This window comes from Melanotaenia boesemani, chromosome 22 (assembly GCF_017639745.1).
Source record: "Melanotaenia boesemani isolate fMelBoe1 chromosome 22, fMelBoe1.pri, whole genome shotgun sequence".
Taxonomy (NCBI): domain Eukaryota; kingdom Metazoa; phylum Chordata; class Actinopteri; order Atheriniformes; family Melanotaeniidae; genus Melanotaenia; species Melanotaenia boesemani.
Window position 1 is genome coordinate 9,526,497 of NC_055703.1, and position 14,907 is coordinate 9,541,403.

The 14,907-nt window shown below is 39.0% G+C and overlaps 1 protein-coding gene across 2 annotated transcripts in view; it reads right to left on the bottom strand.

The window, feature by feature from the left end:
• The window catches only part of LOC121633808 (kelch-like protein 29), a 239,518-nt gene that overhangs the window by 41,176 nt on the left and 183,435 nt on the right, over positions 1-14,907 (bottom strand). For both annotated transcript variants that reach the window (XM_041976071.1, XM_041976072.1), the window contains 2 exons: positions 4,914-5,096; positions 1,326-1,506 (listed from right to left, as the gene is read on the bottom strand). In XM_041976071.1, coding sequence (XP_041832005.1) covers positions 1,326-1,506; positions 4,914-5,096 — 364 coding nt within the window. The remainder of the gene's footprint in view (positions 1-1,325; positions 1,507-4,913; positions 5,097-14,907) is intronic.

Below are 14,907 nucleotides of genomic sequence, written 5' to 3' on the forward strand. Positions count from 1 at the left end.
TTTCCCCAAACACCTTAAGAGTCCTGTTAGCTTTAACATGATAAGGCAGGTGAAGACAACTCTGAACCTGTGTTACAAATGGTCTGCCGCTAGCCTGAGTACTGTGCATTTCCCTCCAAATACAAGCTCAGGCTGTTTGTATGTGTGTGGGTAATTTCTCCCTTGCCTGTGCTACCTTAACTGGAGCATTAACGCCACACAGAAGAAGCCTCTGGTAGTTCTTGGAGAGAGGCAAAGTAGGTTAAAGTTTTACGGTGCTGGTAATTGAGTCCAGTTGCTGAGGGCCTTGGAAGAAGCTTCATGATTGCACAAAAACACACACAAGGGCACAGTCATAGAAACACCTACGAACATATAACACTATGAAGACATGCTCATCTCTTTGGAGCCGGGAATGCCCTGGATGTGCCGACAGCCCTCAAATTAAGCAGCTTGGAGACAGATGAATCAAATGCGTTTCCATTACGGGGCAAATATTCCATCTACCCCCGGTCATAACGACACCGTATAGCAGCATTTTAGGGAAATATCAAATTAGGCTGTTTCATTTGGAGGACTGTTGTGCATTGCGAACAGCTTTGGAGATCAATTGAGCTGCTAGGTAATGAGCGGCAGCGGCCTGCTCTAATATAGTCAGTAATGTTCTTTTGATTGCTTTGGTTAATCTTGCTCTGCCATGTAAGGGGAGGTAGATCCCCCCTCCCTCCCTCTGGTGAAACACACTCATCAGCTCAGGTTGGAGGGAAAAATAGAAACCACAGAGTAGCATTCCAAAAAAAAGAAGCCTTATGAATCAAACTATTAACGTGTTCATGTTTTACGTCACAAGAAATTAATTAGTCTTCATGAGAACATGGCCTGTGTCAGTCTTAGTGCTCAAGGAGGAAAATAAGAAGAATAGGCCATAGCGTACAACGTTCAAATGAAGTGTTGGCAATGTGCTGGCATTGAAGTGGATGGAATCAGACACACTAACTGCTCTGATCTCTGAAAGCAAATTCTCTCACTCTCCAACTAGTCAGAGGCGCTCTGTTGCTCCACAACGCTCACAGCTGGGGCCATTTAATATGCTCTGGCTCAGCTTCATTTCTCTGCACCTCTTGCTCTCCCAGAAAATGCTAACAAACCTGTCTGACCACTTTGCAATATGCTGCACCGCACTATTGCAAGCCACACCATCTGCCATGTCTCACTGTGCAGTGTGAATATTTATTTACTCATAACTGTTGCTTGGTATCCGCCTCCTTCTGCAGGGCTGTGTACGCACACAATCAGAAATGGCAGTTGATCAGCAGTTATTGTTGTAAAGTTTGAACGATTTTTACCTCTCCACATGGTCCAGATTCCCAGATACGCCTAGTCCTCCAATGGTGTACAGTTTGCCGTCATATACCAGGCTGTTGTGTCTGCAGCGAGGCACGGTCATCCGGGACACCAGATTCCAGTTATCCAGCAGGGACATGTAGCACCACACATCAGCCACCATCACACCCGACTCGGTGCCACCTGAATCGTAAAAAGTAAGAATTATTAGAATATTTCCAGCAGCAAACCCTTGAAGGAACTTTTTATTGCATCTTCGCCACTGAAAAGTTCAGGAGTAAAAAAAAAAAAAAAAAACTCCTGCTGGGAGTAGCGATTTCTAAAAAGTTTGTTGAACATTGATTATTGGTTGGATACAGATCCTTGAGCCTTAAACTCTTTACTTTTTAATATTTCCACCTGAAAACATTTTTAAATTCAGGCACTAACAGCTCCACTGCTGTAAAGTCAAACTGAACAACTTTGGGAGAGTTTTAAAATACACCAAGTTTCTTTACCCTTCTCACCAAGCCACTGTGACTTGAAAAAATAGAGGGAAAAAAATAACACCTTTATCAGTCATGCTAATGTTACACCTGCTCCATAAATTCTCATCTGCAGGTCTGTCAAGCCCATCAAATCAAACGTCCATGGAGCCTCTATCACTCTGCATTGGACTTGAGCTTTTACTGCAAATCTTAAAAGATGAGAAGAAGATGAGAATGACTATGTGTGAAGACAAAGGAGGAGCTAAACAGTGTTGATCAACAGTTACATTCAGTAAGATTACTGCTGCACAGAAAATGGAGAAGTTGCCAGAAGAGATGAATTGTACATGTGGCAGTGGAAATAGCTATGCACGCAGAATACTGGTTGTTATTGTGTTTTCACCAAATTAAATTGAACATTTTTTGTCTTAATACCAAAGGGAAATAAAACAGTTGGAGTATAAATAAATAAAACAAATCCATTATTTACAAAAAAAAAAAAAAAAATGGTAGCAATAAATAATAACAGCAGATAAAGTGGCAGGTAGATCATGCATTTCATCCTAAAGGAATCCCCCTCTCTTGGCACAGAGGGATTATGAGCATTATGAGTGAGACAGCCTGTTACATTTACATGTTTACATTTCTCTCTCATCCAAAGCACCGCTTATTGCTTCATCACAAGTATGTATTTTGAAGTAAATAACTAATAAGACATAATCTGGCTTAGTATGACATTTTCCTCCTCCAAGTCTTTTTTCTTCCTGCTCTTCTTTTTATTTACCCCCTGATTACCTGAGGCTGTTGGGTTAAAAAGTGAAACAAGATTTCAGTTATGTGAAAAAGAAAGTATATCTTCTTTTTTAATTCTAAGGTTTTATGTATGAGGAAACAACAATAGATGATTTAGTCCTTAACAGGTCTTAACATGACGTAAATATAATCTACACCACACCAAAGACTGCATGACGCATATTTTGATATACATAAGAGTTCAAGTCTCATACACGCAAAACAAGCCCACATCATCACCCTTCCGCCACTGTACCTGACAGCTGGTATGAGGTATTTGGTATACACAATATATTTTTTGTATGTTGTGCTCAAGCATCTCCACTTGAAGGACCTGAATGTTCTAGACCAGCAAACAGCCAAAACGTCTACTTTTGTGTTCACACTAATAATGAATAATCAAGTGCATTTGATTGGCTGTGACAGAAGCAAAGTGTACTTTATTTTTTCTACACACTGTTTCTGCATTTTGACTATTTTGATTATTGTTTAGATACAGAAATCCTTGGAATTCAAAGAAGAATTTTCTCTTTTCAAGACTGTACATGTTCTATACAAAACTTTCTTTCTTTATATTCTTGTACAGTTTTCAAATCCTCAATACTTGGGTAAATATACTGTTTTTTTCCATCCATCAGTAAGAACAGTGACAGACGTGGACAACTTGAACTAACTAAAAGTTGTTTGCTGCTGTGTTGACCAGTCAACCAGCCAGCCAAGAAAACTATATTCATTTCGTCTCTCTTCAAAATCAGCCCTGTTAGCTGTGTAGCTTGACATGTAACACCAGCCGTGACTCAGTGACCCTGTGCGGCTTGCGAGGAAGGTTACAAACCAGCACTGTTGATTGGCTAGCTTGTACAGTACTGATTTCCCCACTGGCTGTGTGACTCCCAGTGGACACATGCAGACCTGTTCCAATGCCAAACACAAATTTACATTTATATGAAAGGAGCAGGAGAGGAAAGGTACATGCAGGACAAATCCTGTTGCATTTCCATGGTGCAATGTGAGGGTCTGAGTACTGTGCAAGATGCTTGCACAAATGGACCGCAGAGGGAGAAATTCAGTTTACCTCTGAAGGAGCGACTTAAAGGTGTCACGTAGAGGAAGTCACAGAGTGCACAGGGGGCTACTATGGAACAAAATAAACTGCAGAACACTGCAGCAGCTGTAAAGCCAGGCAGAGAAAAAGTCAAGTATTAAAAAAAAAGCCTTTACAGAAGATAGACTGAAAAGACATTATACACAAAAACGACTTCTCTGAAAAGAAAGGCATTAAAGTTGTCTGCAATGTTGGGCTGAGAAAAAGCTTTCAAAGCAATATATGAGTAGGTTCAGAGTTTGCCACCCTTTTAAAACTCTAAATGTTTCATAAAGGTCACATGAAGTGAGCGAAGGAACGGGCAGGTTCTCTTTTCTGAGTCACCGTGGCTACAGAGGAAAAATGTCCTCAATAAGAGATTATGAATATCAAACATGAACTTTTAAAAAGGAATAAAGAGCCTCTTTTTAACCATTTAAATCGCTAATTGATCATCATGCAAAAAAAAAAACAAAAAAACTAAAACCTCTCAAAGGATAATGATAAAAAAAAAAAAAATCTCTCTTACAGATTTATTAAGGAGCTGACCCAGAAATTTACATTTCAACATTTTATCTTCATTGCTATGACAGCAGTGTTTGACAACATGAAACACCCAGAATCAACCAATCTATCTATCTATCTATCTATCTATCTAGAAGGTCACATATATATATATATATATATATATATATATATATATATAGATATATATAAAGCTGTCAAATGATTAAAGACTGTACAAGCAGATCTAGACAACAAAGTTAGCAGCAAGCTAAATGGGGGAGGTCCTGCAATGTTTTCTTGTTCAATTTGGACGTGCTACAGAAAAGGAAAGGAACTGCACGTTATGGGCAATTCTTTACACTCTCTACACAACACAGTGAGGAAACAACATTCTGAACTACTGAACAACTGTCTGAAGCTACTAAACATTGTGTGTTCAGTCAGAGGCTTTTTTAAGAAGCTGTAAGACAAAGTTAGAGAAAGTCCTTCCTTCGTCCTCTGGTACAATATGTTGCAAAATTACTTCTCAAAAAGAAAAAAACAAAAACAACAAAAACTCCAAACAACATTTAACAACATTATAATTTTCCCTCAGGGTATTAATTAAGTCTATTTTAAATTTCAAAGCTGCACTGCATTTAAGTTTATCCATCTTCTGCAAACCCTCCTGCTCTGTGCCGAAGGATGTCTGTGAGGGTAATGATTACGGCTACAAAGCCAGACTGGACAATTTAGCTCACCTGACAGGTAGATGTTGTCTCCTGCCGAGATGACGCTGAAGAACTCACGGTCGTAGAAGGGCAGGCTGGCCAGTGGGTACCACTTACTGTTCTGTGGGTTGAAACAGGTGACTGCTGTCAGGGAGCGCTGGTTCATCCCGATAGCCTGACGCCCTCCCACCAGAACTATGACCTCTGCTACACCTAGAGGATGAAAGGGGAGGAAAGAGAGAGGAGAAAAGAGGTCATTAGGAAAGCTCTCCATCAGTAAAAGTGAGTCCAAAACCTTGTTTGCACAGACAGCAGTAACCAGTGTCTACAATGCTCTGCACCATGCCTGCTGATGCTATTCAACTTTTCATTTACATTGGAACAGGCTGCAAATGCTTTGAATTTAGCAGGCTGTGGCTGTTCCTGGTTCAATAAGCTTGTCAGAAAATGCAAATGCAAAACAGAAAAGTTTCTTCTTATTCACAGGAAACTTCTGCTTTAAATGGGAAAGTATAACTCAATTAGCAAAACCGATGGGGTTGCCATCCAAGCTTCATTTCTGCAAATACAGCAAGCACTAAGTTAAAAACCCACCCATCTACAGTCATTGTGAAACATGCACCATGTGCTCACAGTGTAGGAGAATCACTAAATCAATGAGCAAATCAATTTGGACACATTTCTATGTGATGGACCAGTGTGATTAAGAAGATACTTGAAACATGTTCAGTTCACCAGATCTCTGCTCTCAAACACGAATGCATACACAAACATGCACACATAGCTGGCGGATAAAGACACCAGTGATTCAAAACACACACACACACACACACACACACAGGTTTGGCAGGCTGCCACATGTGTCCTCAGGTCCTCTCAGTCTGCAGCAGCAGCAGCAGGCTCCAGTGAGCAGGCGAGGCGGCGAGACAAAAATGAGCTGTGTGTTTGTACGCAGCAGGGAGGCGGGCTGAGGGAGGCGAGCCAGGGAGCGGGAGGATAACAAGAAATAGATACGACAAGAGGAAAGAGAAGGACAATGAAACAAGAAGGAGGGAGAGAAGAAATAGAAAGGGAGGGAAAGCTAATTTTCATAAACTTCGAACGTAAAGTAACCACTGGTTCTCTTTGGATCGATACTTTTTATTTTATACATGCACTCCCCTGACCAGACACATCCACAGGCGGTTGCTTTTATGCATATGCCTCTTTGACTTTAAACTATCCCCTTATTTTTCCCCCCCTTAAAGCTGGTAAAACACTGAGATTTCCTCTAGGAAGAAGAACAAGGGTAAAAGAAAAAGATGCAAAAACGACAATGGGCTTTGCCGAAGCTGAGCAAACAGAGTGGTGAGATATATCATGGATATACAGCCTAGACTTAGTGGACAGCTTAAAGCTGGCTGTCTCTCTTCCTCTCTGGGATTTGAGGAACACATTATTTCTGCGTAGGACGGGAGAGTGATGGTGTGTGTGTGTGTGTGTTTTGGGGGGAGGGGGGGGTTGGGTGTCTGTGCCACTGCAGAGATGAAGGTTTGCTACACCATCATGACATAATGAGGAAGGTGTGGGATTTTGTGCAGGTCGCCGCCCCGGCTGGCAGCGCATGAAAGCCCAGCGAACTCGGAGTACTGCTATATAAAAAAAAAAAAAAAAAGAGACTGAGTCGAGCAGGTTCCTCTTTTCACAGCAATCACAACTCAGTCTCTATGCCTCAAACGGCCTTCAAGACCTCTAATAAACCTGTGATACTCAGTTAATAAATGGAGGTGCAGTTTTATGGGGCGGCTGCAGTGGATGTGCTTCGACAAAAATAAAGGGCGTAAACAGGCTCTTCGTCTTTCCTCTCATGAGAATCCAACTACACACCTACACACACATTAATTATACTGACTTTGTCCTCTTATTGTTCTTCCTCATGATTAGTTTGCTGGTATTGCTGCACGTTTGTACTCCACTTTATCACACACTATTCTTCCGTCTTTATTGGATTTTTTATGAACAACTATTTTCTATGTTTCTGTGACTGAATTTTTCATCTCTTTTCAACTCAATCTCTTTCATCCAATTAGTTGCTTCAGTTTTGCTGATATTGACAGTCTCAATTAACTTGGCAAAGTTTTGAGTCTGTGTCTGAGACACAGTGGGGATTTACTTTTTCTGTCTGTGAGGTCATTCAAGGTTCCAGTGTGCTGTTTAACTATTCTTTTAATGTCTGTATAGGTTCATACTCTTCCAAAAGGAATATCAATTATTCATTGTCATCCTAAAATATCATGCAGTTCAAATGCAGCACTTCCTCATGCCATTTGTTTGTTATTCACTTCAATCCTAAATCATAAAAAGAACATCATTTCAAAAAGAGAAATTGCTATGCAGTTGTTTCTGTTATTGTTTGCTCAGTCCCCACTGTATCTAACTAATCCAAGTTAAGCAGTTCCATACGCCGCGACATGCTGAATTGTGCGTGTCTATGCACACGCAGGTCTTTATTATCACCTAGTGCACATGTGCATGACTGTTCTCTCCGCTTTCTGCCTGACCAGATACGTCAGTAAGAGTCCACATCTGGGCGCTGAGGCTCTGACCCCTGAAGCCCTGAACACATTCACAAGCTAACACGAGCCAACACCGGCCTGTCAGAACGCAGCAAAACACAAGAGGGGCACAGCTGACGGGGGAGAGTCACGCCATCGGATCGGATGCTTGCGTGGGTGTGTGTATGCATGTTTTTTTTCTCAGACAACGAGGCCTCGCAGGGACGGCTGTCAGTCAGAGTGAGGTTTGATGGGAGTTAGGTACAGGGATGAAGGGATGGAGGATCGAAGGATGGAGAGGAGTGTGTGGGGATGAAGGGATAACCATGTCTTGACAGGTCTTTTTCTTTTTTTTGTTCTTCTTCTTTTCCCTGACAGAGTTTATACCCATGGCATCCTCCTTATTGTTACTGACCTTCTGTTATATTCTTGGCATATTTCTATATTTTTTAGCTATGCACTGCTTTATCTGTGAGTTTGGTTACTGGTAAAACTTTACTTGTACTTTGGAGGATCACACATAGATTTCTTTTCTATCCTTCAGATATTTACTACCAGAATGCTCTAAACATTGCAAGTCACAGTGTCAGCTGGGTCTGATTTGGTGAAAAAAAAAAGGTCCTGCCATATAAAAAAACTTTATTTGAAATTTGATAATGATACAAAATATATTGATTCAGTGGAAAATTATTTGATTTGGCCAATATCACAAATTCTGCCACAATACGATTTTAATTAATTTAATTTAATTTAATTTAATTTAGGAGCAAGTGATTGATTAGTTCTTTCAGGCCGACACTGTCCTGGTCCTGCCTCCGTTCTGGAGTCTCAGAAACTTGGTGCTTCCTGGCAAACTAGCAGCCTTTCATACCACTTTAACTGGAACCAACGTGGGAAGATTTTACGTCACAGTAGTGACTGCCAAAGAAAAATAACAGATAATCTGCAAACCTTCGTCCTGTATGGGAGGAAGTACTAGGCATGCATCACTTTTTTTTTTACTGTTGCAATGTTCATTCTTTACTTAAAGTTTAATGTTTATTTGTACTGGCATTCTGGTAAACTCACCCTCTGACACATAATGTCTTTGTTTACGAAACAGAGCTAGCACAATATCATCTAGATTTTCCCGTCACTTCTATATTTTGGTTCCAGTTAAAAAAAAACTATGTTTCAGGCTCTGAACCAACTTCATTTTTAGCATGATTGCGCCAGCTGGTTCAAAATTAGGTTCAGAAATCCACAGAGAGCCCAAATGGTGTGAACGGGCTAGATACAAAAAATATCCCATGCTGATTTAACATGATCACTTCTATTCATAAAATATATCAGTAGTTTGGAAATAACTCCAAGGAGATGCATGCATCTTAATTCATTATCATACCCATCTCTGCTGACACCTAATGAATGAAAAGCCAATGCAGAGCCACCAGCTATCTTATTCTTATTATTTAAAACAAACCTTTGGAATTTGTATTAAGATGCTGTTCAGTTAAAACACTAACAATCCAGTGTTCAGTGAGACAGAGATGGAGCAGGCTACTATTAAAAATAAACATAGACCACAAAGAAAACCATCTGGAGTCAACGACTTTGCCTTTTCCCACACAAACTAGTTTTTATAAAGGAAGAAAATGTGCTGTTAAAATGTGTGCGCTTCTTATATTTTACACCCCAAGCGTACATGTCTCCCAGGTCGTTGCTATGTGTTTAATAAAAAGAAAGTAATGGATTCCTTTTTGGCTCCATCAGTTGGGAATAGTCGGTTGTGATTTCCAGGTGTTTAAGCTCTGGTGGGGATCATTGACCGACCCGATCATCTTTTGGGTCGCTGAGGTCATTGCTGCCCAGCGTTTATGTAAAACGTTGAGGTGAAAGGTCACCTGCCACCTGCGGAGTTAATGAATGTAATTTGCTATTCACCAACTCGGCTGTAAATAACTGAGCCTGTGCTCAGATTTATTGTCATGTTTTTTTTTTTTGTTTTTTTTTTTATTAGAAAGAGATATATGGATGAAGTCATGTGTAATGGGTCATGTGGAGGATAACTGGAAACGGATAAAATATACTTTTCACCTCTGCCCAACGATCCACTGCTCTGAGCTTCCAGAGCTGATGATAGCCTCCATTTTCATTTGTGGTTTAAAAAAAACAAAACATATTGGGCTGGTTTCAGAGACAGGGTTTAGAGTAAACCAGGACTAGTACTAGTTAAACTGGCACACTAAAGTCAGTTTCCTAATATTGGTCTAAAATTATAGTCTAAGACTACGGAGTCCTAAATTAAGCAAAGCAAACGTAGTGATAACAAACAGCTTGAATGGAGTCAAAAAGATCGTGAACTGGTGTGAATCTGAAAATAAAACAATGGCAGAGATAAGAAGTCATTAAAAAAAGAATGATGAAAATATTTTATTCAAACAAGTTTTGCCAAACTACATAAATATATCAAACCCATAAAGCTGCAATTGATAAAGAGAAAAAAAAGCAAATGAAAACATAACCTCAACAACTTCAGCTAAGTCACTAATATCTGTTCCACACTTGTCTTGTTTATACTCTGATATTAAATTTTACTTGCCTTTATAGACTTTTTGCAAGAACCTGAAACTGGAATTTTAAAAAATGAAAGGCAGAAACCAGAAGGGAGTGGTTTAAAACTTGTGGGGGACCGCCATGACAAAACAGGTCTGATAAACTGACTGGTTTCCTGTCTGGAAAAATAAAGAACCAGCAACCTCCTGACGGTCTAATTATATAAAAAATGTATTTTTATAAAATTAATAATTATAATAATAATAATAATAATAGGTTATTATTCCTAACAATACATTTTTTGTTTTAAATAAATTAACTTATTTGTAGGTCTAAAAAATGTGTTTTTCCAAAAGTAAAGTAATTTAAACAGATAACAAGATGCAGTCCAACGTGAATGTCTTCCCTCTATTCCTGCAACGACAACACGTCACCTCTTGACAGAGACCTGAAACGTTGAACATCCACTAGAAGCTAGCCATAAAAAAATCCCTGAGCAAAAATCTAAATTACTGAAGACCGCTATGGTGCAGAAAAGAAACATGAATGAAACAACTGTGTAATGGATAATATGACAAGTAAAAATACATTCTTTGTATTCAAACATGAGTGTGTTTTAATGACTATAAACTACATTTAAAACAAGCCTGGGTTAACTCTCCAGTCAAGCAGCTTTTATTTAGTGCATAACAAATACAATCAAATAGAAAGAAATAAAAAACAAACAGTATCTTCCATATCTGAATGCAGCTTATCTAACTGAAGTGCTGCATTGTGGAAACATCTGAGTTCAGGTCCTTCTTGGTCATTGCTCAAGCAGGGAAATTAGCTCTAAAGCATGTCCTTTGCAAAGTCAGTACAAGTTATTTCATCAAAATAAATCAGTAAATTCTAACTAGATGAGTCTGCAAGCATATCGGTCTGAATTTAAATAATTTATATAGTTCATACTCCCCAGCAAACATTTCTAAGCAGTAGTTAAACCTTTCCCTTTAAAGGATTTGTTTTCAGAATCAACTTAGTATCAGATTACTATCAGATGCAAGATCGCTCTTGCATCAGGTTGAGTTTAATCCAGAATAAACTGGGATTTATTTAAGCCAAGTCTCTGAAACTGACTGAGTTAAGTCAGCTAACAGCCATTTTACACTGGGACTAACCTCAAGCCCTGTCTCTGAAACCGGCCCTTTAAATGTCTGTCATTTAATTTAATTTAAATGGCTCTTCTCCTTTGTTGTAGTATATATATATACATATTATAATCATTATTACCATATTAAACAGCTTTAAAAGACTTTTAAAGGTTCATAAATGAGGACTTTACACATAGAATACAGACAGTTAAAGCTATGCATCCATTACCTGGACATGACTCGTGAGAAAATTCCTCCTATTCTAAGCTAGGGTAGCTTTAAAAAGAAAAATGCAAATAAGGATGTGTTCTGGACAGCCTTATACTCGACTTCTAAATTAAAGATGATGCCCACCATCGGAGCATGACGTGAAGACAGACATATACATCCATGCAAAGGCACCCCCTGACAGTCTTGACGAATTGCTTCCACACAATTCGACTTCAAGTAAATGAACCTTTCTGAGACAGGGGCACGCCGCCGCCGCTGCCTTCCGCCAAGTTGGAACCAGTGCACATCTCACCATGGGTACAAACACACACCATCATGGATGTACAGTCACTCTTGAGGAAGTGAGGCTGATGGAAAGACAAAGACAGAACAGAAAGATCCTGTCGTTTCCTCTTCCCTGCTGCCACAGTGGGTCTTTTCTCACTTTGCTTTCTGCCTCATGCTGTGACCCTGCTTTCTATATTACACTTCCTTTTTGCCCTGCAGCGAACACCTCCCTCCTGCCCTCAACCTCCCTCTCCAGCTTTCTCTCTTCAAGTATTTTTCTCTTAAACTAGAAGACTCTTTGCTCTTCGTCAAATGTCCTTTCCATTTCATCTTCCTTCACTGCTTCCTGCTCTTCTACCAGACAATCATTTAACATTGTGTGCACTTTTCTAGCTGCATTTTTAATATGATGCAACAAAGTGGGACATGTGGGGATCAACTGGGTGGAGTCACACAGACAAGTCCATGTAAAACTGGATTACAACAGCAAGTAACCCACTTCATTTAATTTCATTAATTCACAGCTTTAACACAGTTCAGAGAAAAGTTCAATTCAGTCCCATTTGATCCATTCATAATTTAGATAATTTAGATTAATCATAACCCACAACAAAAATATTAATTAACTTAATGTGAACAATTCGTTAGGCCTATAATTCAATTTACATCCCATTAAGATATTATCCAAATACATTCAAATAATTTTAATCCATATAAATAAAAAAATTAATATCCAATTATTTCCTATTGCTATAAATCAATTAATGAAATACATTATAATTCTGTCTAATTCAACACAGTGCAATGATAATAAATCCAACATTCAAAATAATCAAATTAAAATCCAATCAATTCCAATTCATCACAGTTTGATTTTATTCTGTACATTAAAATCCAATTCAATCCAAGTCAGTATAATCTAATCATAATAATTCAAATCCAATTCAATGGAATCCCAATACAATTAGTCCTCGAGATCTACTATCCTGGAACTTTTAGATGCAGCCTTTCTCTAACAGACCTGAATGAAATGGCTCAATTCCCTCATCCACATGTCATTCAGCTCTGCAAAGGCCTGGTAACGAGCCATTCATTAGATTCAGGTGTGTTGGGGAAGGCTTGGGCACCCCTGGTTTAGTCCAATTCAACACAATATAAACAAATTTTATTAAATCATAATGATTCAATTCAATCCAAGTTGGTATTATAAAGTTGGATACAATTCATTATAAACTTATTCAACCCATTTTATTACAATCCAACTGATTACGACTGAATTCACACTAACCCTGCTGTGATGATATCCTGCAGAATTTCCTTGTTTAATGTTTCTAATGCTCTACAGTCAGATGTCCAGACCTACCACACAAACAGCGGGACCTTTCTATCATATCACAGGACACTAAGGAAAAAAACATGCATTAAACTAAACGCCTACAATTCTCTAAACTAGTCAAAATTCAGTTCCAGATGAAGATGATGTGATATCACAGAGAGCTTCAGTGCAGAAACTAAATGCACCTTCATCATCAGTCTGATACCATTTCCTGAGCTGCCAATCAACTAAATGGACAAACTGTAAAAAATATACTGAAGACATTGAAGCTTTCCTTTTATTAGGCAGTAAAGACAGACCTCACAAGAGTGTGTGTGTAGTGAAAACTCTACTTTAATGTTTTAAGTAAATCACAACATCAATACGCAACAAGTTAGAGTGCTGCTTTTAATGTTAAGCTCAGTCCTGATCGATTTTAACCATTTCTGATTCAAACTGTTTTGAACAAAGCTGGACTGATACAAGCAGCAGGTTATCAGTAACTGGGCTGTTGCATCATAGGTTTTTCAGGATTTTGCTGTCCTTTATAAATAATTACAACCTGTATTCTGTAGCTGGGCAGATCCAGCACTTGCAGTCACCAGTGAGGGGAGCTGTTGCCAAAAGCTACCGATCCGGTCAGTGACCCTGGCCCTTCAGTAAACTGAGCGAAGTTTGAGGAGTCAGAGTTAAAGACTCATTTATAATGCATATCTTGGAATGCCTTGAAGTGCTTCTTAAACTTCTCTTCTTTTTATCTTTAATATTGTGCAGACTGGAAGGAAAGAAGTAAGGCATACTCTTCTTTTTTTCTTTTTTTTTAATTAGTTTTTAACATTATTCTCAATGAGATCTGGTTAGCAGCAAAGCATTAAACACATAAATCACTGGACTACAAAGGTGACAATGACAAACGATGTATTGTAGTCTGACAAGAGAAAAAGAAATATGTCTGCAGGTTACATCAGTTCAACATGAAGAAATATACTCCATGGTGTAATATTTGTGTGCTGTATATGAAGGAAAAACTGGAAGAAGCTGAAATTTTTTCACTGGGTATCAGCGCCACAGTGACACCAACAGTTTGCTCTATCAGGGTTCAGAGACGTTTATGTCTCACTGCTGCTCCACAATTATTTCCTCTTACCTATGCTGCTTGCCTTTATTGTCTTTTTTACTGTTTTTTTTTATTTTTTTTTATTTTAGCCTGCCTAATCCCACAATTTCTCTCTCGAGATAATTTGCAATGCTGAGGATCGGAGGTCCGAGGGCTAACAAATTATGATCACATCCTGGGAGGTGCAGTGTGTATGCACAATGTCATTGTGTGTGTTGATGCATGTGTGTATTATGTAGTTTGTCTTTTAGGGCATCTGCTGTGCAAAACACCTGTGCATCAGTCATTACTCTGAAACTTATCTGAAGCTCTAAATTGTCCTCAAATCTCTATAATTTGTCTATTACCCCAATGATATCAGGAAATGCAGATAGTTTTGGTTTTGACAGAATTTCCACATTTAATCAAAAATTAAATTGAATAAAATATAATTAGTAGCATTATTAGATAACATTAAAACTGTTTTCCTGTTATGTGGATGAACAAAACCTTTAAACCTTATAGTATTTCAATCTCATACATTACAATCTGATGTTTTTATGCGGGCACACAATCATTTTGCACAATCAGCACATGCACTGATCCAGCTGAAAGCATTGTGCTGAATACTCGATGAGGCGGAAGCAGCCTTAAAGCCTTGGGGCAGGTACAGCAGGTCAAAGTGCCAGATGTGCTGAGGCTGATCCATGTTTCTGTAAATGCTCATCAGCACTGGTCTGAGCACGGACTGCAGCTCAGGAACAGAATACCTCCCTCCTCCATACTGCTGCTTCACTATTTTCCTCTTTCCCCCGTAGCTCAGTCCGACAGTCAAAAGGTCAAACGAACGTAACCTTAATTTTGGCTGCAGCCCCTGCAAATATTCGGAGCAGAGGTTGCTTAATCCGGATCT